General features: G+C 44.4%; 1 protein-coding gene across 16 annotated transcripts in view; it reads right to left on the minus strand.

The window, feature by feature from the left end:
* PHACTR1 (phosphatase and actin regulator 1) overlaps window positions 1–24,874 on the minus strand; it is a 509,978-nt gene that overhangs the window by 8,698 nt on the left and 476,406 nt on the right. For all 16 annotated transcript variants that reach the window (XM_073224522.1, XM_073224529.1, XM_073224523.1 and 13 more), the window contains one exon: window positions 3,698–3,753. In XM_073224522.1, the coding sequence (XP_073080623.1) occupies window positions 3,698–3,753 (56 nt within the window). The remainder of the gene's footprint in view (window positions 1–3,697; window positions 3,754–24,874) is intronic.

Here is a 24,874-nt window from a genome sequence, read left to right on the forward strand (position 1 = left end):
TGGGCATCCAGTCCGTTAAGAGTGCTTGTTCTCTCACTTTTAGATTGTTAAATTATGTTTCTATAAAAACTTATCAGGAAGATTGTTAAATTATGTTTCTCTAAAAACTTATCTTATCAGGAGAGGACAGATCTTCAAAAGAGGGAGGCCACTGTGCACAGAAGCGGCCTCCCAGCCTGCCCTTCCTCGCCAGCGCCCGCAGCACGACCACAGCCACAGCCACAGGCGACTGGCACAGCTGGTGGCACACCTCCCACTAGAAGGAAGGATGGCAGTTCAGAGCAGCACTCAGGCCCTTGCGTGACACCCCCAGGGCATGATCTGGCCTCTGTGACTGCCTGTGGGGTTCAGGATCTTGTATGGGGGTGGCACCAGAGACGCCCACATCACCAAAGGTCCCCACTGCAACTTGCCGGACAGTGTCCCAGCCCCCACCCCCTGACAGAGCACCTTCCTTTGCATTTAAAGATCCTATCTCCCTTCCAGAGTTCCCTTAACAAATGCAAATCTCCATCTTTTAATGGATTAAAACCCATTAAACTAGTCAGCTATTAATATCTTAGTATGAACTAATCTGCCAGAGCTACACTGAGTGGCAGAAAGCAAGACTCAGAAGAAAGGAGATGCCAGGCTGGCTGCATTTGAGGTGGGAGCAGGGATGGACGGGAAGGTCTGTTCTGGAAGGTGAGTGCCCAGAGGCAGCTGGGGTACTTGCTTACCGTGCAGATTCCCAGAACATCAGGGCCTGGAGGGGCCCACAAGACCTGCCTAGTCTTCCTCTGTTGGTTTGTAAACGAGGATGTGAAAGCCCAGGGGAGTAAAATGACTGGTCACACGCAACAGGGCTAATTAGACAAACACTCCAGCTTTTTTTTCTTGCTAGAACATGCTGCCTCTTCCCCATCATGGTTTGCTTGGGGCTGGCCCTCCTGGTTCCCCGTCATTCCTGGTTCCTGGCCTCAGACTCCTCTTGTCCTTCAGGCCCCCTCCGAGACCTGAAGTTTGGCATCTGTCACAGAGCACAGGCTGTCATCTCCGTGCTTGTTCGGTCCCTCTGGGGGGTGGGGTCACGAGCTACCACCTGTGGTATCTGTACCTTTCGTTCAAGCCATTTACAAACCCAGGGTCATGAATTCTCATGCTGAGGGTACCAAGATGACCCCATTAGGCGACTGGAAAGAGAGGCCAGGAGAGGCCCCCGATGCCGCCATCTGCTGAGATCCCCGAGACCACCAGAGTGCGCTCACTGTCTGCTCGAATGAGCATCCGACGTGCTCGCGGGCTGCCGCACAGAGCAAGCGCGGGGCAGGGTGGGTCTGGAGTCAGACACGGACCCTCCAAGCCCCCTGCCGAGCCGTGAAGTCTCTTTGTACCTCCCACCAGCACCTTCAAAGAGATGGTTCCTCAAAGGATTGAAAGCCCAGAAAATAAGTCTTAGAACAATTTGTGGGCAGTTTTCTTACACTGCGGAACATTTCTTGTTTAGCAATCAGAATAGATTAAAAAAGAAAACATATTTGGGAAAACAAAGTTCCAGAATGCAGGTTAAAAACAAGCACCAACAGGAAAACTGAGTTCATTTCTGAAAAGCTGTGAAACTATGAACTGATCAACCTCTTTGGATCTGGTCAAGCATCTCTGGAATCCGAAGCTCTGAACAGGGTAAGAAGAGGGAAGAGAACAAAAGAGAACCATGGCAATGGTCTGTGAAGCCACTTTGGTCCCTGAATCTAAGCCCCCGGGCTTACCAGAAATAAGGAACAATCTGGAAGATCTGAGTATTTTTGTAAGTGGCAATAGAAACCCAATATGAGGGACTTGCCGGGCCTCCCAGGGATCCAGTGAGCCAGAGCTGAGCCGGGGTTGTCAGACCCTCTCTTCCCAGAGCCCTCTCCATGCTGAGAGGAGCACTGTGTTCTGGAACCTGAGCCATCTCTCAGAGGTTGTCAGCTTTTGGCAGTTTTGAGTCAGGTCACTGGCCATACGTACTGGTGGCCCCATAGGTAAATTGTATGGAGATTCCTTCAGAAGACAAGGGGTATGTGTTAGCTACGTGTGTGAGGAAGTGACAGACAGAGAAGGAAGCAGGTTCACCTGATATCTGAGTTTAGGAATAAATGGACGCCTGTTTTTCTTTCTCTCCAGCAATGGAAAGGTTATAATGGATCAGGTATCAGACAGGAGCATAAAGGGAGACATCCTATAGGCTAACCACTTCCCTGACCACAGAAACAGCTGAAATTATTCTAATTTGTATTATAGCATATTAATATTAAGCTTGGAAACCTTTGAGGGCACCCAGTTAGAAAAAATATATATATATATATATACACAAATTCCTAAAGACCTAGGAAAGATGTGCGGTGCACTCACAGCTGAGGGAGGGAGGCCAGTCCTGAAGTTAACACCTATGGAGGGTCATGGAAGCAAGCAGGTAGGATGCTGATGGCAAAGGTCACACAGAGGGGGCGAGGGTGACAGCCCTCCTGCCACAGCCCTCCCTGTGGGTGAGAGCAACAGCGCACCCTCAGCAAGCCTCCCAGAACACGCTGTGTCCCGAGACCACATGCGGAGGGGGAGATAAGTAAAAACAAGAACAGTGTAGTCTGGTCCAAGCGGAAATCCCCAGCCACTGGCGTGTGTGTGTGTGTGTGTGTGTGTGTGTGTGTGTGTGTGTGTGTGTGTGTACTCAGTGCACACAGCATAGCATTTCTATGAAGCTCCGTGCAGCATGTATTTCTCTTTTTTGGAGAAAAATCAGAAAAGAGTGCATGGTGGGGGGAGAAAGGGTCATGGGTTAAACTAGAAATTTCGACTATCTTGAAGAAAGCATTGGGGAGAATCGTAATAATGATGGAGTGGATGTGAGCAGAGAGGTTTGAGGTTTTATTTTTTAATTGTTTAATCTCTCCCAGTACACTGAGGCATATTGGTGTCCCTAAGATGCTTCTTTCTTTTAGTTTTATGTATTTACTATATATATAATTTTATGTATTTATACTATATATTTATATATATCTGTGTCTATATATATTTTGAGCACCAAGTGGATTTTCTGTACAGATTCCAGTATCTCTGTGTCCTGAACCCAGCACGGGCTCATTCATTTTCCCCATCCAGAGCCACAGACAGCGGGTTTTCCCTGCATCAGGCAGGCGCACCATCGGCCAGCTGCGGGTGTCCTGAGAGACAGACATGAAGCACCTTCACTTGGAACTGCTTTCTTAGACTTTAAATTTAGTGCTCAAAGGGAGGGGAGTTTTCTCCACAGCAGCCGGATGCAATGGAAAGTCATGTTTTCTAGTCCCAGTTCAAATGGCAATTTGCTTTATGTTAGCCATCAATAGAGTATTTGCAGTTTTTAAGCTAATTTTGGCTTAATGGTGAGCCTGATTCTCCTTAAAATCATTCGATAATAAGTCCTCTCAAAGACTTCAGCTTCCCTGACTTTCCAGCCACTGCAGGAAAGGTTCTCCTTGTAGTCTGTGCGCCCCTACAAGCCACGGGGATCCCAGTTTGTCTTCTCTACTGGGAGGCTGCCCTACATATTCAGACATACAAGGACAAAGCCTCGGCCATCAGAAAGGTCCTCGAGCATCTCCACACAGGCACATGGGAGAAACCCTGTGGCCTACAATTAAATACTAACCAAAGCCACCACAAAATATCAGCAATTGCCATGGGTTTAGTCACTTACGTTTCAAAATGTTCCTCTGCTCCAATTCCTCAGCAGTCGGCCTCTGGCTCAGCCGCCTGCGGAAAAACACCAGGAGAAGTTTTTGGACCATATCATATCCTCCCTTCAGCCCTTGCAGCCACACGAGCCGGAGTCAGCGGCTGGAGTTCTTGCTCCATCCTGTGCTCTGCAAGACTGACTCTCACCACCGCCGCCTCCCCAGTTCCTCAAATTCAGCCCCGGGAAAGGCACCGTGCGTCATGTCACGCCGAGGTGACCCTCCTCCTCCTTCCTCCCCCCTGGCCCCTCCCCAGTCCCGTGCCTCGAGGGCCTCCAGGCGAGGGGACTCTCCTCACAGAAGTCCCTTTCTTTGGTGTGGCCTCCTAACTTTGGGCCTCTGCCTTTCCGCCCCGGCCCTGAGGCCAGAGCTCGCTCCTTGCCATGTTTGTGCAGACCCAGTTAAGAGCACGGAGAGGCCCCTGGCCCCGGGGAGACGCGAGAGAGCACGTCTGTCTGCCAAGAACAATAGCTGCTCTTCTTCTTGTCCCCACCCATCACCGCCAGAGCCTTGTTAGACGTGGAATGACAAATGAACAGGAACAGAAATGACACTTCTGTTGCCGGGTGCCCAGTTTAGCTATAAAAAGTGAGCCATCGCCGCAAGGGCATGAACCTGCTGTGATGCAACAGTGGGGCAGCTGGGACAGGGAGGGGTCACAGATGATGAGCGGGCCCCGCGTCAGGGCAGAAGTCACCAGGGAGTGGGAAGTTACTACGGGGGAACTACGTGCCTGTGGAAAGTTCTAGGAATGACCAGCACAAGCACAGTGGGCCTCGGCACTCAAAGAGCCATTTGTAATTTGGCAGCTCTGGGAAATTATTTAGCAGCCCTACAATTACTCAGCATTCTGATTCACCCATTGGTATGTGATGTGTGTGAGATGAGGAAATTGTGGAAGGAATGAGGCCTCTCTCAGGACTCCACTGGCCCCTGAGGGGGGATCAGCAATGTACCAGATGTTTATCTCATGAAATCTGAAGAGCCCAAGGGTGACAGTATCAAGTCATGGAATCGCCAAGTGTAAATATTTGAAATTCCATGCTTACTGTCACTTATCAGTTCTCTTCATTGCTCTGGGCCAGAGAATGATGGATTCTAAGATACCACGATACCACCACACATGCTTCAGATGAAGAATGGGCTTCAGTTTGAAAGAGAGGATTTCTGGGCAGGTGTCTCTCTCTAAAATCTGTACACCCCGGAAACTGCTGGAAGTTGTATTCCGAAGTCTTTTAAAGTTTAAAAGAACATTTTTACATTCATTACTCATTTTCTCTTCAAAACATCCCATGAAGGCATTATTTATCCTTGATAAGGGCCAGCTATGTATTTGGAAATTCACAATATTGGACATCCTAAATTTGGACTCCGTGGTCTTTAAGTCCTTCCTAAAACAGCATTCTCAGACTATAGGAGGCAATTTGAGGTTGCACAGCTCAGCCAGCTGGTGTCACTTAGGCCTGGAATGCAGCTCCTGATGCCACTTAGGACAAGTTTCTTAGAGGCTGTGCCCCACTTTCCCATTTCTTTGCTTCAAGAATACTTGAACATTTACAGGGATGGGCAGCCAACTTATGGGACCATTTGGTAAAACACATGCTTTAAATGAAGCTAGGGTTTGGGGGGTGCTTGACGTTTTGAACAAGCCCTCAATTCAAGGTGAACCTTGCATCTTGGAAGTCAGGCCAGCGTTTTGGAGTCTTATGCCCAGAAGTGTCTGTAAAATGTCCAGCCCATCACCTTATGCCAAGCAGCCCATGGATTCCATTACTATTGCCTGGCTCTGTGCTGGCCTTTTGTTTTTATTTATCTTAAGGGTCATGTTTGGAGGGGACAAAACAATAAGTGACTGAACTATAACCAGAGAAAGTTCTGTTATTAACTAGACAGCCGTATCATCAAACACACACGATTTCACATGAGGCCCTCTATCTGTGTTTGATTTCTCTTGAAAGGGTCTGAGAACATAAAGGCTAATCATAGCTAAGCTCTCCCAAAGGGCATGTGCTATAATTAGTTGTTTTGACTTTGAAAATGGGTTTTGGTAGGAAAATGGTAGTGTGGCATTGTAGTAAGAAAGCACTAAACCACTCAGGACTCAGGGGATCTGGGTTCTAGTTCTGGCTCTGCTCTGAACCCCCTTTCTTAGGACAGGGTATTGGACCCCGCTGGGCCTATGTTTTTTTCTTCACAAATAATAAACAGCAATTTGTAATAAGCTAATGCTGATTTCATGCCTATAATGTGCAGGCATAGTTTTAACAACTACATATATGTTAATTCATGTCATCTTCATAGCAGCCCCTTGAGGTAGCACTGTATTTCCATTGTGAAAATGGGGAAACTGAGGCACAGGAAGTTGCATACCTTGCCCCAGGTCACACGGCCTTCAGCTGACAGAGCCAGGACTTAACCCTTGACATTGTTTCTTGAATACCCTTAACCAGTGTATTCGTTCCCTGTCACTGTGGTAACAAATTACCATCAACATTGTGAGTTAAAACAATAAAAATCTATCTTACAGTTCTGGAAGTCAGAAATCCAAAGAGCATTTCAGGGGACTAAAATCAAGGTGTCAACAGCGCTCTGTTCCTTCTGGAGGAAGGGGAGAACCCGTTCCCTTGCCTTTCTTCAGCTTCTAGAGGCTGCCTGCATTCCCTGTGCCTCTTTCAGTCCAGCAGTAATGTAGTATCTTTCCCATCCCTCTCTGACTTTGACCCGTCTGCCTTTCTTCAGAAGGACAGTTTGAGATTATGTTGAGCCCCCTACCAGATGATCCACAATAATCTCATCTCAACACCCTTAACTTAATCACAGCCGCAAAATCCTGTTCACCATGAAAGGTTATGTGTTCACAAGTGTGGGGATTGGAATGTGGACTTTTTGGAGGGGGACTGACACTCTGTCTTCCACAACCATAATGCCTTACTAGTCAGAGTGGAAACTGACGTCCAGTGGGCTGGATCTGATTCTACAAATTCTCCTTGGTGTGCTCAGAGGTTGCCTTTATATAGGGTGTGTGTGTTCCAGCCAGCCCAGTCCCCGGCAAATGAACATTTCAGGTTTACGATAGAACACTTTGATTGTTGTACAGACAAGGGACTGGGGGAGTCTAGAGGAAGTCTGAGAAGCCTGAGGAGGTAGAGGTTGATGGACACTTGGGTGAGGCGGTGGTGTAGATGTGTGAGTTCTTAGGAAGCCATGCTGACAGGCCACGGAGACAGCACATATATGGACAGAGGTGGAAGAAGGACATATATAGAATATCTCTTAGTTTTCGTAACACACACTGGATGGATGGTAATGCCATTGACCGAGACAAGGAACACTGGAAGGGAACCAGGGCATTTTAGGGGAGGACAGGGGAAGGATGGGAGGGAACTATGAGTGGAAGTTTGGATCTTGTGAGTCAGAAAGGCTTATGTTCATGCAACAGTGGAGATGCCAAGCAGGCAGCTGGACGTATTGAGCTTTGGCAGGAAGTCTGGGCCAGTGACAGAAATTTGTGGCGAGTCTGCAATACAGACTAATATTTGAGGCCAGGAATATGGGCAGAGCACAGAATGAGGAGAGGAGGGGGCTTATGGTGGAGCCTTACAGAATTCCAATATTTAAGGTTCAGACTAAGGAAGACATACCTGCCGGGAGCTAGAGCAGGGACAGTTCATGAAGGCAGGATAAACAGAGTCGTGTTCTGGAAGCAATGTGAGAAGATGGGCATGGCTGATAAAGTGCTAGGTGCTGCTGCAAGGCCAGAGAAGGTGTGGAAACCACCCCCCTACCTCGGGTTTAGTACCAGGAAGGTTATTAGTAGCCTCACTGAGTTCTTCCATGAGAGGTGGTTGGAATGGAAGCCAGGTTGGCGTGGGTTGAGGAGAGAGGTGAGGAGATGGGCATCACAAATATGGAGAAACCTTCTGTGAAGCCTGGCTTTCGATGGGATGAGAGAGTTGGAGGTGAAGGAAGCTCTGGTGAGGTTTGTATTTTTTATTTAAAACAATTTTTTATTAAGTTATGATTGATATACACTCTTATGAAGGTTTCACATGAAAAAAAAGGTGGTTACTACATTTACCCATATTATCAAGTCCCCACCCATACCCCAATGTAGTCACTGTCCATCAGTGCAGCAAGATGCCACAGATTCACTATGTCCCTTCTCTGTGACACACTGTTCTCCCCGTGACCCCCACACCATGTGTACTAAACATAATATCCCTCTATCCCCTTCTCCCTCTTTCCCCATCTGCCCTCCCACACCCCTCCCCTTTGGTAACCACTAGTTCATTCTTGGAGTCTCTGAGTCTGCTGCTATTTTGTTCCTTCAGTTTTGCTTCATTGTTGTACTCCACAAATGAGGGAAATCATTTGGCACTTGTCTTTCTCTGCCTGGCTTATTTCACTGAGCATAATGTCCTCCAGCTCCATTCATGTTGTTGCAAATGGTAGGATTTGTTTCTTTCTCATGGCCGAATAGTATTCCATTGTGTATATGTACCACTTCTTCTCTTTCCATTCATCTACTGATGGACACTTAGGTTGCTCCCATATCTTGGCTATTGTAAATAGTGCTGCAATAAATATAGGGGTGCATATGTCTTTTTGAATCTGAGAACTTGTATTCTTTGGGTATATTTCAAGGAGTGGGATTCCCTGATCAAATGGTATTTCTATTTTTAGTTTTTTGAGGAACCTCCATACTGCTTTCCACAATGGTTGAACTAGTTTACATTCCCACCAGCTGTGTAGGAGGGTTCCTCTTTCTCTGCATACTCACCAGCATTTGTTGTTCCTAGTCTTTTTGATGCTGGTCATTCTAACTGGTGTGAAGTGATATCTCATTGTGGTTTTAATTTGATGATTAGTGATGTGGAGCATCTTTTCATGTGTCTGTTGGCCATCTGAATTTCTTCTTTGGAGAACTATCTCTTCATATCCTCTGCCCATTTTTTATCAGGTTATTTACTTTTTGGGTGTTGACGTGTGTAAGTTCTTTATATATTTTGGATGTTAACTCCTTGCAGGATCTGTCATTTACAAATATATTCTCCCATACTGTAGGATGCCTTTTTGTTCTGTTGATGGTGCCCTTTGCTATACAGAAACTTTTTAGTTTGATGTAGTCCCATTTGTTCATTGTTGCCTTTATTTCCCTTGCCTGAGGAGATGCATTCAGGAACAAGTTGCTCATGCTTATATTCAGGAGATGTTTGCCTATGTTGTCTTCTAAGAGTTTTATGGTTTCATGACTTACATTCAAGTCTTTGATCCATTTCGAGTTTACTTTTGTATATGGGGTTAAACAATAATCTAGTTTCATTCTCTTGCATGTAGCTGTCCAGTTTTGCCAACACTAGCTATTGAAGAGGCTGTCATTTCTGCATTGTATATCCATGGCTCCTTTATCGTATATTAATTGACCATATATGGTTGGGTTTATATCAGGGCTCTCTAGTCTGTTCCATTGGTCTATGGGTCTGTTCTTGTGCCAGTTCCAAATTGTCTTGATTACTGTGGCTTTGTAGTAGAGCTTGAAGTTGGGGAGCATAATGCCCCCAGCTTTATTCTTCCTTCTCAGAATTGCTTTGGCTATTCGAGGTCTTTTGTGGTTCCATATGAATTTTAGAATGACTTTCTCTAGTTTACTGAAGAAAGCTGTTGGTATTTTGATAGGAATTGCATTGAATCTATAGATTGCTTTAGGCAGGATGGCCATTTTGACAATGTTAATTCTTCCTATCCATGAGCACAGGATGTGTTTCCACTTATTGGTATATTCCTTAATTTCTCTTAAGAGTGTCTTGGAGTTTTCAGGGTATAGATCTTTCACTTCCTTGGTTAGGTTTATTCCTAGGTATTTTATTCTTTTTGATGCACTTGTGAATGGAATTGTTTTCCTGATTTCTCTCTCTGCTAGTTCATTGTTAGTGTATAGGAATGCCACAGATTTCTGTGTATTAATTTTGTATCCTGCAACTTTGCTGAATTCAGATATTAGATCTAGTAGTTTGGGAGTGGATTCTTTAGGGTTTTTTATATACAATATCATGTCATCTGTAAACAAGGATAGTTTAACTTCTTCCTTGCCAGTCTGGATGCCTTTTATTTCTCTGTGTTGTCTGACTGCCATGGCTAGGACCTCCATTACTATGTTGAATAAAAGTGGGGAAAGTGGGCATCCTTGTCTTGTTCCCAATCTTAAAGGAAAAGCTTTCAGCTTCTTGCTGTTAAGTATGATGTTGGCTGTGGGTTTGTCATATATGGCCTTTATTATGTTGAGTACTTGCCCTCTATACCCATTTTGTTGAGAGTTTTTATCATGAATGGATGTTGAATTTTGTTAAATGCTTTTTCAGCATCTATTGAAATGATCATGTGGTTTTTGTCCTTTTTGTTGATGTGGTGGATGATGTTGATGGATTTTCGAATGTTGTACCATCCTTGCATCCCTGGAATAAATCCTACTTGATCATGATGAATGATCTTTTTGATGTATTTTTGAATTAGGTTTGCTAATATTTTGTTGAGTATTTTTGCATCTATGTTCATCAGGGATATTGGTCTGTAATTTTCTTTTTTTGTGGTGTCTTTGCCTGGTTTTGGTATTAGAGTGATACTGGCCTCATAGAATGAGTTTTGAAGTGTTCCCTCTTCTTCTACTCTTTGGAAAACTTTAAGGAGGATGGGTATTATATCTTCACTAAATGTTTGATAAAATTCAGCTGTGAAGCCATCTGGTCCAGGGGTTTTGTTCTTAGGTAGTTTTTTGATTACCAGTTCAATTTCATTGCTGGTAATTGGTCTGTTCAGATTTTCTGTTTCTCCCTGAGTCAGCCTTGGAAGGTTGTATTTTTCTAGAAAGTTGTCCATTTCTTCTAGGTTATCATATAATTTTGTTAGCATATAATTTTTCATAGTGTTCTCTATCTGTGGTGTCTGTAGTGATTCTTCCTTTCTTGTTTCTGATTCTGTTTATGTAAGTAGACTCTCTTTTTTTCTTGAAAAGTCTGGCTAGGGGTTTATCTATTTGGTTTATTTTCTTGAAGAACCAGCTCTTGCTTTCATTGATTCTTTCTATTGTTTTATTCTTCTCAATTTTATTTTTTTCTGCTCTAATCTTTATTATGTCCCTCCTTCTACTGACTTTGGGCCTCATTTGTTCTTTTTCTAGGTTCATTAATTCTGAGTTTAGACTGCTTATATGGGATTGTTCTTCTTTCTTGAGGTAGGTCTGTATTGCAATATACTTTCTTCTTAGCATGGCCTTGGCTGCATCCCACAGATTTTGCGGTATTGAATTATTGTTGTCATTTATCTCCATATATTGCTTGATCTCTGTTTTTATTTGGTCATTGATCCATTGGTTATTTAGGAGCATGTTGTGAAGCCTCCATGTGTTTGTGGGATTTTTCATTTTCTTTGCGTAATTTATTTCTAGTTTCATACCCTTGTGATCTGAGAAACTGGTTGGTATGATTTCAATTTTATTGAATTTACTAAGGCTATTTTTGTGGCCTAGTAATTACCTATTCTTGAAAATGTTCCATGTGCACTTGAGAAGAATGTGTATTCTCCTGCTTTTGGGTGTAGAGTTCTGTAGATGTCTGTTAGGTCCATCTGTTCTAATGTGTTGTCCAGTGCCTCTGTCTCCTTACTTATTTTCTGTCTGGTTGATCTGTCCTTTAGAGTGAATGGAGTGTTGAAGTCTCTCAGAATGAATGCATTGTATTCTATTTCCCCTTTTAATTCAGTTAGTATTTGTTTCACATATGTAGGTGCTCCTGTGTTGGGAGCATAGATATTTATAATGGTTATATCTTCTTGTCAGATTGACCCCTTTATCATTATATAATGTCCTTCTTTGTCTCTTGTGACTTTCTTATTTTTGAAGTGTATTTTGTCTGATGTAAGTACTGCAACTCCTGCTTTTTCTCTCTAATAGTTACATGAAATATCTTTTCCATCCCTTCACTTTTAGTCTGTGTATTTCTTTGGGTTTAAAGTGAGTCTCTTGTAGGCAGCATATAGATGGGTCTTGTTTTTTATCCATTTGGTGACTCCATGTCTTTTGATTGGTGCATTCAGTCAATTTACATTTAGGGTGATTATCAATAGGTATGTACTTATTGCCATTGCAGACTTTAGATTTGTGGTTACCAAAGGTTCAAGGGTAACTATCTAAGAGTCTAACTTAACTCACTTAATATGCTGTTACAAACACAATCTAAAAGTTCTTTTCTTTTCTCTTCCGTTTTCTTCCTCCTCCATTCTTTATATATCAGGTATCATATTCTGTACTGTTTGTCTATCCCTTGATTGACTTTGGGGATAGTTAATTTAATTTTGCATTTGCTTAGTAATTAGCTGTTCTACTTCCTTTACTGTGGTTTTATTTCCTCTGGTGACAGCTATTAAACCTTAGGAACACTTCCATTTATATCAGTCCCTCCAAACTGGACTGTAGAGATGGTTCGTGGGAGGTAAATTCTCTTAGCTTTTGATTATCTGGAAATTGTTTAATGCCTCCTTCAAATTTAAATGATAATCTTGCTGGATAAAGTAATCTTGGTTCCAGGCCCTTCTGCTTCATTGCATTAAAGACATCATGCCACTCCCTTCTGGCCCGTAAGGTTTCTGCTGAGAAGTCTGATGTTAGCCTGATGGGCTTTCCCTTGTATGTGATCTTATTTCTCTCTCTGGCTGTTTTTAATAGTCTGTCCTTATCTTTGATCTTTGCTAATTTTATTGCTATATGTCTTGGTGTTGCCTTCTTTGGGTCCGTTGTGTTGGGAGATCTGTGGATCTCCATGGCCTGAGAGACTATCTCCTTCCCTAGATTGGGGAAGTTTTCAGCAATTACCTCCTCAAAGACACTTTCTATCCCTTTCTCTTTTCTTCTTCTGGTATCCCTATAATGCAAATATTGTTCCATTTGGATTGGTCACACAGTTCTCTCAATATTCTTTCATTCTTAGAGATCCTTTTTTCTCTCTGTGCCTCAGCTTTGTATTCCTCTTCTCTAGTTTCTATTTCATTCATCATCTCCTCCACCATATCCAATCTGCTTTTAATACCCTCCACTGTGCTCTTGAATGATTAGATCTCTGACTTGAATTCATTCCTGAGTTCCTGAATATCTTTCTGTACCTCCATTAGCATGTTAATGATTTTTATTTTGAACTCCCTTTCAGGAAGAGTCATGAAGTCCATGTCATCTTTCTCAGGAATTGTATTAATTGTACTCTGGACCAGGTTCCTTTGGCGTTTCGTATTTGTATATGGTGCCCTCTAGTGTCCAGAAGCTCTACTCTCTGGAGCTGCTCAGCCTCTGAAGCAATGGCGGGGGTCACAGGGGAGTGGTATTGGTGCCTGGGGGGAGGAAAGAACTGTTTTCTGCTTCCCAGCTGCTATGCCTGCCTCCACTGCCTGAACCAGTGGGCCGATCACACAGGTATAAGCTTGTCCCAGAGCAGTCATATATGGATCCCTGCCTTCCACAAATGGCTGGAATCTCAGTCTCTCGAGGAATTCTGCCTGTGTTAGCTTTCCAATCCCCTAATCACAAGAATATCATGAAAGCACCATGAGATGTAGGTTTGTGCTCCCAGAGCAGATCTCCAGAGTTAGGTATTCAGCAGTCCCAAGCCTTCCACTCCCTCCTTGCTCTGTTTCTCTTACTACCGCCAGTGAGCTGGGGTGGGGGAAGGGCTACAGTCCCGCCAGGCCACAGCTTTGGTACGTTACCCTGTTCCATGAGGTCTGCTCTTTTCTCCAGGTGTATGCAGTCTGGTGCCATCCTCTTTCCTGTTGCTCTTTCAGGGTTAGTTGCACCAACTATATTTTCAAGTTGTATGCAGTTTTAGGAGGAAGCCTCTGTCTCACCTCTCACGCCGCTGTCTTTAATCCTCTCAGAGGTTTGTATTTTTTAATAGAGAAGACTGAACATGCATAATGGGAAGAATCCAGATTAAGTGGTGGTGGAGGTGGTCGTGAGAAGCTAAATATATAAGGAGGAAGAATGCTCAAGTGACAGCTCAGGAGCTCTGAGAAGGCAGAAGGGGCTGGGACCCAAGGCACAGAGAAGGCCTTTCAAACAGAGGGACAGCTCCTCCCTGTGGCAGGTGGGGGCAGGATGGAGGGCCTTGTATATAGGTGTGTGTGTTTGGTATTGGAATTAGTAAGTGAGTTCCCAACATGACCATTTATATACTGATAGCTTTTATGTACTCCCTCAAGCTGGGCTATAAAAAAGATGACTTACGTTAGTTTAAAATATGACTTTTCCTTGAGGGATTGTCTTTACCTAGAGTCAGATCCACATACTGAAGGAAAAAGGCTCTGGCTTCACAATCCCAGTTACTAGAACTTTAGGGGAGCAGCCAGGCAGCTTGCCATCTCCACCAAGTGAACCGACCACCTATTGGTTCCTAAAATCTACCTTTCAAAGAAGTATGGGTTAATGAAAAGCTGAATAGCAGAGCAGAGCTTCTGTATTAATGAAGTGGTCAATTTTATGAATAAGCCCAAGGAGCTGATAACTACAGGCACAACATAGAGATGCCTTCTGAATGTCTCATATCTCTCACCTCACCTTGATAGATTTAAGGAACTGTATCTGATTTAGACTAACAATAAATTAAAAATATTTTCTAATTATATATTTAGACATGATCATTTATATGCTAGATGACAAGGGAGACCTTTTTAGGAGTTAAACTTTTACATAAAATGAATGATCCAAAAGCAAAAATTTAATGCACTTTAAAGTGATCTATTTAAATAGTTTTGCTATTACATATGTGACCCTGGTTTTTAAGATATCTCTGAGCCTCAAAATTGCTTCCACACCTCAAATATTTCTTCCTTACTATGGACCATGGCTAAATGATGTCCATTTACTATAATCTGAAAAATCACTGAGTTCGTGTTTGAATGCCACATGCCATCAATCATCAGATCCGAGCCTTCTATTTTCTTTCAAAATTTAAGAATGGATTTTACTTTTTATCAGTCTGAACAACTCTATACTAGTGGCCACAGCAAACATCCAAATAAACTAATGCTTTTCTTTCTGCATGAAAAGACTGTGAAACAAACAAACAAATCCCAAACAAATGGCACTTCCGCTTTGGCCTTGGAGACAGGGGACTGTTGGAGGATGCAGTGGCAAGATGCTGAAATCTATGGGGAGCAGGGGGGTGTTGTCGTGGAGCATTACAGCATCTCCCCAGGGAAGTGACCAAACCCTTGTAGGTTTTGCTGGCCTGTCTCTTCCACACTGACAAGAATTCATTCTTCTACACAGCATCAATGAGCCTTCTGCAGGCTTCAGAAAAGCAAGGTCCCAGCTTCCATTAGCGTTGACAACTGCTTATTGTTTTGAAGGCCCTGATTTTAAAGTTTAGATCTCAGAAGCTGTATCTGCCTTTCAGGAAAAAGGAAAGCAGAATTTATGTTGGTTTTCTGCATCTGAGCCCCAGAGGGAAGTTAACTGCGTTTTCAGACAGATGGAAAGAGGACATGCAAAGGTAGGTGTGGAGAATGATGGAGAACAAGGCCCTCCCTCCTAAGACAGGAAAAGATGGAGGTTTCCCAATGTATGCCCTAGACGGGAAATGAACAGTGGAGACAGACATGGTGGGGCCATGGGAAGGGGAGAAGCACTGAATTCTGTCCCCTCCACCTCCTTTGGCATCTTTCCTAGAGAGCCTGTCAGTTCCAGGAGGGCATTTCTGTCTGGTTGTGATTATCATTGCAACCCCAGTTCCCAGGAGACCCCAGAGAGCATAACAGGTGCTCATTTAGTAATTAGTGAACCCAGATCCTACCAGTTCTGATGCCACACAGTCCCTGGATGATCTCATCAACACTCATGACTTCATCTATATGCCAATGACTCCAAAATCTTATCTCCAGTTGTATTTTTGAGCTCCAGACCACCTTTCCAATTTACACTCCTACAGGCCATCAAACTGGAAGGGTCCCAAATTAACTCACCCAGCTTCTTCCCCTTCTGCCCAGACAATTTTGCGGCCCATCCCACCCCCTGCTGTGAGCTGCCCAAGCCAGGAAATTAGAGATCATCTTCTCTGCACCATATCTTCGACAGCTTTTCAACCACCAAGTGCAAACCATCTCATGCCACCCTACCACCCACTCAGGAAAGCTGGCCACCACCATCTCTCCTGGTTGCTGCCAGCCTACTTACTGCTCCTGTCCTCCCGTACCCCCCACCCCAGGCAGAATGGTCATCCTGAGGGGCGATGCTAGTCATACCTTCCCTGCTTGAAAATGGCACATGCCCTCCAGTGCCTGCAGGAGGGAGTCAAACACCCCACATGCTGGACAAATCTTCACGATCTAGCTGTGTGCCAGCAACCTCCCCCATCCTGTGCTTTAGATGTCATTAACTCGTCCTGGTTCCTTCCGGGCTTGCATGCTCTCCCTTATATCTAAACATTCTTTGCCTTCCTCTTTGTCTATCTGATACTAATCCCCAAGATTGCAGCTTAAACCTTAAATATCACTTCCTCAGTTCACCAGCCTCTGGTTAAGGTGCCTCCAAAGTCCGCGACGATGGTCTCGTATGTCCCATGTCTCCCCATTATTGCCTGTCTTGTCTGTGAGGCCAGACCTTAAGCCCGCAGGGTGGGGGCCAGGGCTGCCCATGCACCCCCAGGGCCACTTCATGAGCAGATGACCTGGACAGTGACCCAGGAACCCCTGCTTGGACAGGCCCCAGGCTTGGGGTTGATGCTCTGCTGCCATTTTGAAATTTGCAATAATCTGTGAACCAGGAACCCCCCACCTGTTCGGTGTGGACTGTCCTGGCAGCCACCCTGCAGGAGAGGCACCCTGGGGCTCTCAGCTTACAGGAAGCCTGCTGAAGAGCAGGAACCAAGGATGAGGACAAAGAAGCTGTCAGGCCTCTGAAAGTCACTGTTTCCTGGCGGGACCTTGACTGACAGGAAGATCATGGTAGGGAAGGTCTTCCTTTCTGAAGAATCTGTTCTGATCTGAGTCACTGAGGAATGCCAGGGGAGGAGACACCTGCTTTGATAGTCACTTAAATGGATCAGTTCTGGTGATCAACAGAGTGACAATTAGATTATGTTTGTATTATTTCTCTTTGAAGGTAGAGGCTCAAAGTGGATACACTGCTCCATCCAAGAGAAGTAAGTCAAGAAAAAAACTTAGATGACTTATGCACAGTATTCCCCCTGTCGCACACACACTTAATCTCCAATCTGCAAATTATCCCAATTACTTCTGGAAGTATCTGCTTGGTTTTTACCATGTCCCCAAAACATGTCCTGCTATTATCAAATGGGATTGGCCATTTTCTTCCTTTTATGCCTTAGCCCCTTCACCAAGGTCCTTGCCTTCACTGCTGGAAAAGCCAGCAGATAATAATACATGGTCACTTTGAACTACTGCTAAGGATGTCTGCCCAATGTGCAGGCACAGGTGTTTCTGTAAATGGAGCTGATTTCCTGCAGAAAAGCAGACCTCTGGTGGACCTAGGACTCATCCACCAAACATGCCCACAACTGTCTGAATCAGCAAAAGCCCTGATTTAGGCTCAAGCAGAAGCTTCTGATAGTCTTTCGTTAACTTAGCCTTTCTTAGGTATCCTGTACTTACTATCTTTTCTCCTTTGAAGAATATTGCTTTTGATGAACACAGATCTCTAGGGCAAGGACCAAGAGTGATCTAAATGAAGAGGGAGGTCCAGGCGTCACTGCTGAGCGACTGTCCTGAGCAATATTGTGGTTAGGTTGACGTTCACAGCCCGGGCAATACAAAAACGTCATGAGTCATATATCTAACACTAATATTAAATGCCATATATTTAAATCCATTCATCTATTTATTCAGAAAATAATATATACAACCCTATTATCTTCCAGACCGAGCGAAGTGATGTACAGTTGCACACAGGCCCCCGGATGCCTCTTGTCAGGCCCCGCTCTGTGACACCAGGCCCTTTCTAGCAGCTGCAGAGTGTCAGCTCATGCTTTCTTCACGTTTACACCCAAAGGCCAATGTCTCTTCTAGGAGCCATCAGCACTTCCCAAGGAGAGGGCTGTGGGTAGAAGCCGGCAGGTATTCCTGCCTCCTCTCCCCCCTCCGTTCAGTGGGACTGCTGCCGGTTCCCTCCAGCTGCCGCCCAGGACCTTCTCTAAGCTCCTATTCCTGGAAGAAATAACAATTCAAGTTCACCTGAGATCCTATGCTGTTTATTAGAACCCTTGAGACAAAAACACAAAAACCCCAAAGAGTCTCACGTGCTTGAGTGGAGGGGGTTTTGGTTACATTATTTTGCAGTTTTCTATAGTTCTCCTTTACGAAAGCCCCATTTCCCCATCTCTTTCCTGATCCTCATTCCACAATCTGAAACATAAAACTTCATTTTAAAACCAATAACCTTGGAGCCCAAAGGAGTGGTATAGAATGTAGTTATTTCATTAAACTATAAGTGCTTTCCCAGAAAAAAAATACATTTTCCATGTATGTAATGTAATAAAAAGGAAAGACCCATCCCACCTTTTTGTGCCAGCAGCATGGCAGATTTTAGGAATGTCTGATCAGTCTGGGTTTTTTTTTTTTGCATTCTTTGAAATCTTCTTGTTAATTCTAAAAGGATCAGGAACAATGGAGGTCTCATTATGGAAAGGGCTTATTTGCCTGGAAGAGGATCTATGTCCATGGGAAAGGAACGGAGGAAAAAGCATGGGGAATGGAGTGTGATCTGGATGCTTCAAACAGCCTTTACCTGCATCATACCAACAATTTCCCACTAGTTTCTTGGCCTTATCTGCTAGTGCACTGGGAGATCCCTTGTGAGATGAGCTGTTCTTCTGCATGTACATTCCCAGAGACCATGAATTAAGAAATGCATATCTAACCGTGGGGTTGTCAGCCCCCAGCTTGGTGAAAATCCGTCCAAATTCCCTGCCCTCTCTGCTTTCTGTTTATTTCCTCACATCGTGGTCCCAGCAGATACATACACCACCTCTCACTCGCCTGACCTGTGAGCCCGCAGCAGTGCCTCCACGCTGACAGCCCCAGAGGCACAGGGAGAGCTTGGGCAGAACCCATTAGCAGCCCAGCTGTGACTGGAAGGTCCCTCACAGGAGGCACCAGCTAAAGCACCTCCTGAGGTGTGAAATAAACACCTGCCTCTATCCTGCCAGAAAGGCTGACTAGAACCTTCCCTTCAGTCAGGAGCACCTCCACCGCCCAGGAGAGCTCGGCTCATGGCCAGTTTAGTGGCTGGCACGTCTCCAACAAGCAGTGGTTGTGAGGCTGAGCTTGTCTCAAAGCAGAATCCCCCAGAGCAGACAGGAGCCCTTGGTGGCTCAGAGCCCTGAAGGCTGCGCTTCTCAGGCAGGCCTGCACTCCCGGGGGTGGGGGGAATGCAGGTGCAAAGGGACAGAGAGTGAGCAACTGCAGCAAAGCACAGGTGCCCCACTCAGTATCTCCTTTCAGTGGAAGACGGTCATTCCTAGTGCATGCGTGTGTGTGTGTGTGTGTGTGTGTGTGTGTGTGCGTGCATCTGTGTGTAGGTGTGGTGGAGAGGTTCATCACTCTCCCTACCAAAGTTTTATACACATTCCAACATCTACTGTTGAGATTTGCTGGAACTGCTGCCACACCTCTCTTCAGGTCTGTGATGCTTGGTTTAGCAGTCACCCGTACCACCTGTCCTGAGGGGAGGGTTTGGAGGAGAGGCCTATATTGTGCTCCAGTGTCATGTGTTGGTATTTGACTTTCACCCACTGCCTCTATCCATCTCAAAAGCCTACACCTGCTCCTGTGGGTGCTTCAGCAGCAAAAAGAAGACTCTCATCCCTCCCAGTGATACTTATTTTCAGGCAAGGCCTTCCTGGCACAGCATGTAGCCTTCCTTTCTTAAGGATGACACACATCTGCTAAAACTGGGTTCCACCTCTCATCTCCCCGAAGAGCCAGTGCCTTCTTAGCTAGTCAGCAGCTGGGCGGCTTGCTTCCGATGGTCACTTGGAAAAGCTTTGATGGTCCCTGAAGAAGCTTTTCTAATTGCGCAGGTAATAAATTGAATGTTAAAGAATGGACTATAATCCTTGGTGTAATCTGCAAGGCAATATGGTGCCTCAGATTTGGATGAATAAGTATAAGTAAATTAAATTATTTTGATGATTAGAGAAATGAGCACAGAAACCCCTATTTGTGTAAAGATGAATATAATGCCTCCTCTAATAAGATACTTAAAGCTTATGTACTTCCCAAATGGATATAGTGTTAATAATACAAGACTAAGTCCATCTTCTCTCAATGTCCTCAGTCTAGGTCCTGAAATGTGTCACCTTTTTCTTCTTCAAAGGGCCAGATAGTAAATTCTTTACATTTGGCAGACCATACAGCTCTGTCACAACTATTCAACCCTGCCTCTGTAAGGTGAAAGTAGCCATAGACAATTCACAAATGAATGAGCATGTTTGTGTTCTAATAAAGTTTTATTTACCAACACAGGCAGAGGGCCGGATCTGGCCCTCAGGTCATAGTTGTCTGGCTTCTGCATAGAGTGTCGCCAGTGCCTGAAATCTCGGTCCTAGTGGCATCACCCAGGGCAGTGGAACCCCCAGAGTTGCCGTAGCTGACTCAGCGAGAGTTATTTCGGGCCCTCAGTGCAAAACAAAAGGGGTGATTTCTTCGTCACATGCTGTGCAGTTCTTAACTCCCTTAAGAAAGCTGTAATACAGTGAGGTCCTTCAGCACGTGAGGCAGCAAGACTGAGCAGGGCCAAGAGGCCACAGGGAATGATGCTGGTGGCTGACAACAGTCATGCAAGTCTTTCATCATCGTAGAGTCCCATGTACGGACTGGGGGTGGCAATACAGGCAACGTACCTTCTTCCTTTCATCATCATCATCATGAAAAAAATATCTGAAAGCGGTCATGTCTCTCATGCCTTGGTGTTTCTTGGTGCCCTATTTTGATAACTGCTGAGTGTTTTTTATACCAGTCTCTCTAGAGAGTTCTCCTGCACTGTGGCTTCCAGACTTCCATCCTGGCCGATGTGCAGGCCCACATGAGGCTAAGGTTTTTGGTGGCTCTACAGCTGGAACAGAGCTGCAGGGCTGTGGCTGCAGCTGTGAGCTCTTCCGCTTAGGGCACATAAAAGCATGCTTCTCTTAATATGATTTATTGCCCCCTCTATTAACTGGCCTTACAATGATGATTCAGTTCCCTAGGGCTGTTTTTGTTATCAACTAATTCAACATGAAGATGACTGTGACATACACAAAGGAGGTCAGAATTTCCCCTAAAACCAAGTTTACTTGTCAAACAGGCAGTTTGAAAACTGTTGTAGAAATGTATAAGAACATATTCCATATGTTTTTACATAAACCTCAGCAGAGTATTTTTAATAATTCAGTAAACAGACGTAACACTTGATGTAAATTAATTATAAATGATAACATATTTCTTAGGTAGTCTAAACCTGCATATATATATATATATATATATGCTTTTCTTCATTTAAAAAAATGAATAGGCCTTATCATATGTTGCCTGGACAAAGTTACACGAATTTATAGTTCCTTTGGGGGAAATAAATGCCTGAGTATATACTGGCTGCATTGTTTGTTGACTGTGGGGTAAGAATCAGATTTCACAAGCGGTGGCCCCAAATGGCTCTGTTGGTTTCCGACCGCGAAAAGAGAGCAAGGTGACAGCAAGCTGGGACAGACGAGAGCTCGTGGTGGGCAGGGACGTGCTCCACGGAGCCATGTGTTTTTTGACTTTTGCCTGTCAGCCTCCCTCTCACCAGCCTACACCTGCTCCTGTGGGGCTGGGAATCTTGCTTCAGTAGCAAAAAACAAGACTCTCATCCCTCCCGCTGGTATTTATTTTCAGGCAAGGCCTGCCTGGCACGGTGTGTGGCCTTCCTTTCTTGAGGACAGCACACAACTTCTGCTAAAATGGGCTCCCTCTCTCATCTGCCCGAAGAGCCAGCCCCTTCTGCTTTTGATGGTCACCAGTGTCCTTGTGATAGATTTCCTAATTCTAATTAGAAATGAGTTTCTGATTTTAACTGGCTTTTCCTAGCACACTATCTTGATAGTGTCGAGGCTCCTGGCAGAAGTGCTCCTGACTTCCAGGAATACCAAGGCGGTGCCAAGTCATTTAAGGAGGCCATGCTGGTAGCATGTGGACTCGGCTGCTTGGGGTGCAGCCTGCAGGCGGCCGATTCATTGGTTCAGTCAAATCTGAGGAGGGCAGTTCCTGCATGGCGTCATTTAATGCATAGGAAGATGCAATTCCCTGTCCTAGCATCTTTCCAGAGGGGGACTGATAAGTCACCAAATGAAGATGAGCACAACAAGGGACAATCATAAGTGTCAAAAGGGGGGCTGAGATTAAGGTAGGCAAAACTCCTTTCAACACACTGATTACCTGTCAGCACCCACTATTTATCTGTTTGCCTACCTTTTTTCAAAGGAACTAAGCAGCTACCCATTTTGAAGAACTATTGTTTTAATGATTCAATGGGCACAGAACATAAAATTTTCATGACCATACTTCCTAAAATGGAAGCATATTCACTTATATTTCAAAGGTACTGCCTTTAGGATCACAGAGAAAAGTGGTTTTCCAGGGCTCATATCTTTGGATGATTTTTCCTGTTTGTATTCTGTCTAAAAACCACCATTTAGTTAGCATAGATGCAATTTTTGAGGCTATTATAAAAATATTTGCCTTCTCACCAAGAAGACTGAAATGAACATAATAAAGATAAAATAAATTACTCTCATTAGCACTTTGCATGTGATTTCAGGTATATTGCCAGTAAACAAAGATGTATGGGGACACGGGGAAAACAACTGGCCTGCCAGTTGGTCAGCTGTCACAGTTCTGTGATTTAAATATTCAGGACTGTGTGCAAGCTCTACAGAAGAGCTGCAGAGAAATCACCATCAAACCTGAAGCCACGTTTGGTGGGTGAGGGAAAAAGAGCACCGCATACCATGGAAATTGCTCTGGAGACTAGAAATGCCAACTTCACCATTGAAACAAAGAACAAAGACATCTTAAGTATAAATGATTAGAGCTTCATTTATCATCACAATGACAGAATCACAGGACTAGGCCAGCTCCAAACGAAGGCACCAGCGAGGACTCTCCCACAATACCCGCTCAGTCTTCACGAGTATTAATGGAGCCTCTCAGCTGTGATTGACTATTAACCTTCACAATGGCGAAGCCTCTCTCTTATGCATTTAATGTAAATGTTCTTTTAGCTAAGCAGGATCAACATAGACACAGCGCCCATACAAACACCTACCCATGGGAGAATTCAATTCTTTTCTTATGGGCCTCTTGACTACTGAGAACAGCTTCTTAAAAATTTAATTCAAAGCTTCTATTTTAAGTCATTTTATTTTTCTTTCAGACATGAATTGAGAAATTAACTGAGATATATGACTAATTCTGCTTTCTGACTGGCTTGTTTCTTCCAGTGAGAAGTGAATACATGTCTCCCTTTTTTGAGGGACAGTAATTTTAACACCAGCTGGGGGTCATGGGATTTGGTTTCAGATCCCAGTGTCGCCAGCTGCCTTTGCGAGATTGGCCAGCAGCTTAACCTCTCTGGCCTCAGTTTCCTTTACTAAACTGGACCACAGGAGCGATTCGCTCATGGGTGCGGACCACGGGCAGGTAGTGATGTGGCCCCTGCAGAGACCTCAGACTCTCCACATGATCTGCTCCCTTCAGATCAACCAAGAGTTTCTGCATCCCAGCTGCCAACTGGCTGCCTCCTTCCTTCAGCCAGTTGTGAAAAGGCTTTTATTTTTTTTAATTTTTGACAGATGGAAATTGTAGATATTTCAGGTGTACAATGTGATGTTTTGGTATATGTATACATAGTGAAATGATTACCACAATCAAACCAATGAACATATCTGTCACCTCGCAGAGTAAGTTACCACTTTATGTGTGTGGTGAGGGCACTTGAGATCTACTCTCTTAGGAAATTTCAGGTACACAACACATTACTATTAATTATAGTCACTATGATGGAAAATATTTCCAGAATTTATTCATTTTATAAGCTGAAACTTTGCACCCTTTGATCTACTGGTAATCACCATTCTGTTCTCTGTTACTATATGTTTGACTTTGTATTTTATGATTGTACATATAAGTGAGTTCATGCAGTACTTGTCTTTCTCTGCCTGGCTTATCTCACTTAGCATAATGCACTCCAGGTTTATCCATGTTGCCACAAGTGGCAAAATGTCCTTCTTTTTAAAAGGCTGAATAATATTCCACCACCCTTTCTGAAAAGTCTTTTAGTCCAGTCTTTTTCAGATGGTCCCTTTCATATGGCTGGAGCCATGATTGGAAGAACCATCAAATAAAGGTGACCCTCCCACAACAAATGCTGGCTCGGTGGAGCTGTGCTTGAGACGCTTTGTGCTCACCAGATGCTCCAAGTGCTGCTCTGCCGTTTCCAGCCTCCTGGACGGGGGTCATGAGCTTAGTGTCTAGTGGATTGTGAGCAGAGCAGATGTGCACCTCCTCTACTCCCTCATCCCTGGCTGTGCAGATGTTGGAGCCAAGTGCTCCAGAAGCATGGAATGGCTACATGATGGATGGAGGCCATCTGACCCACTAATTAGGCTTTACTTCAGTGGAAAATAGGCCTTTATTGCCTTCAGCCATTGGGGTCTGGGATTTAGGATTTACCTGTGAGGGCAACTAGCATTACTTATTCTGCCTAATAGAGTCTGGCATAACATAGCATTAAATTCTCAACGAGAGGGAGGGAACCATTATCATTCTATCATTATCAACTAGAGTGGAGAAAATTACTCCTTTAGTGCTCGATGCCCTTGGGAGGGAGGTCCACCTTACAGATGTGGAAACTGAGGTGCTGCAGGAACCCAGCTAATAAATGGTGATGGAGCTTTCAACGAAGGTCCAACTTCATAGCCTTTGATTGCTCTTTCTATTAGAGCACCATTTCTCGAACTTCAGTGTGCATCAGAATCATGCTTGCTAAAATGCTCATTTCTGGGCCCTATCCTCAGAATTTCTGATTCAGTCATGTGTGGGGTCTGAAATACGCATATTAGCAAATTCTC

The sequence above is a fragment of the Manis javanica genome, chromosome 16, assembly GCF_040802235.1.
Source record: "Manis javanica isolate MJ-LG chromosome 16, MJ_LKY, whole genome shotgun sequence".
Lineage (NCBI taxonomy): Eukaryota > Metazoa > Chordata > Mammalia > Pholidota > Manidae > Manis > Manis javanica.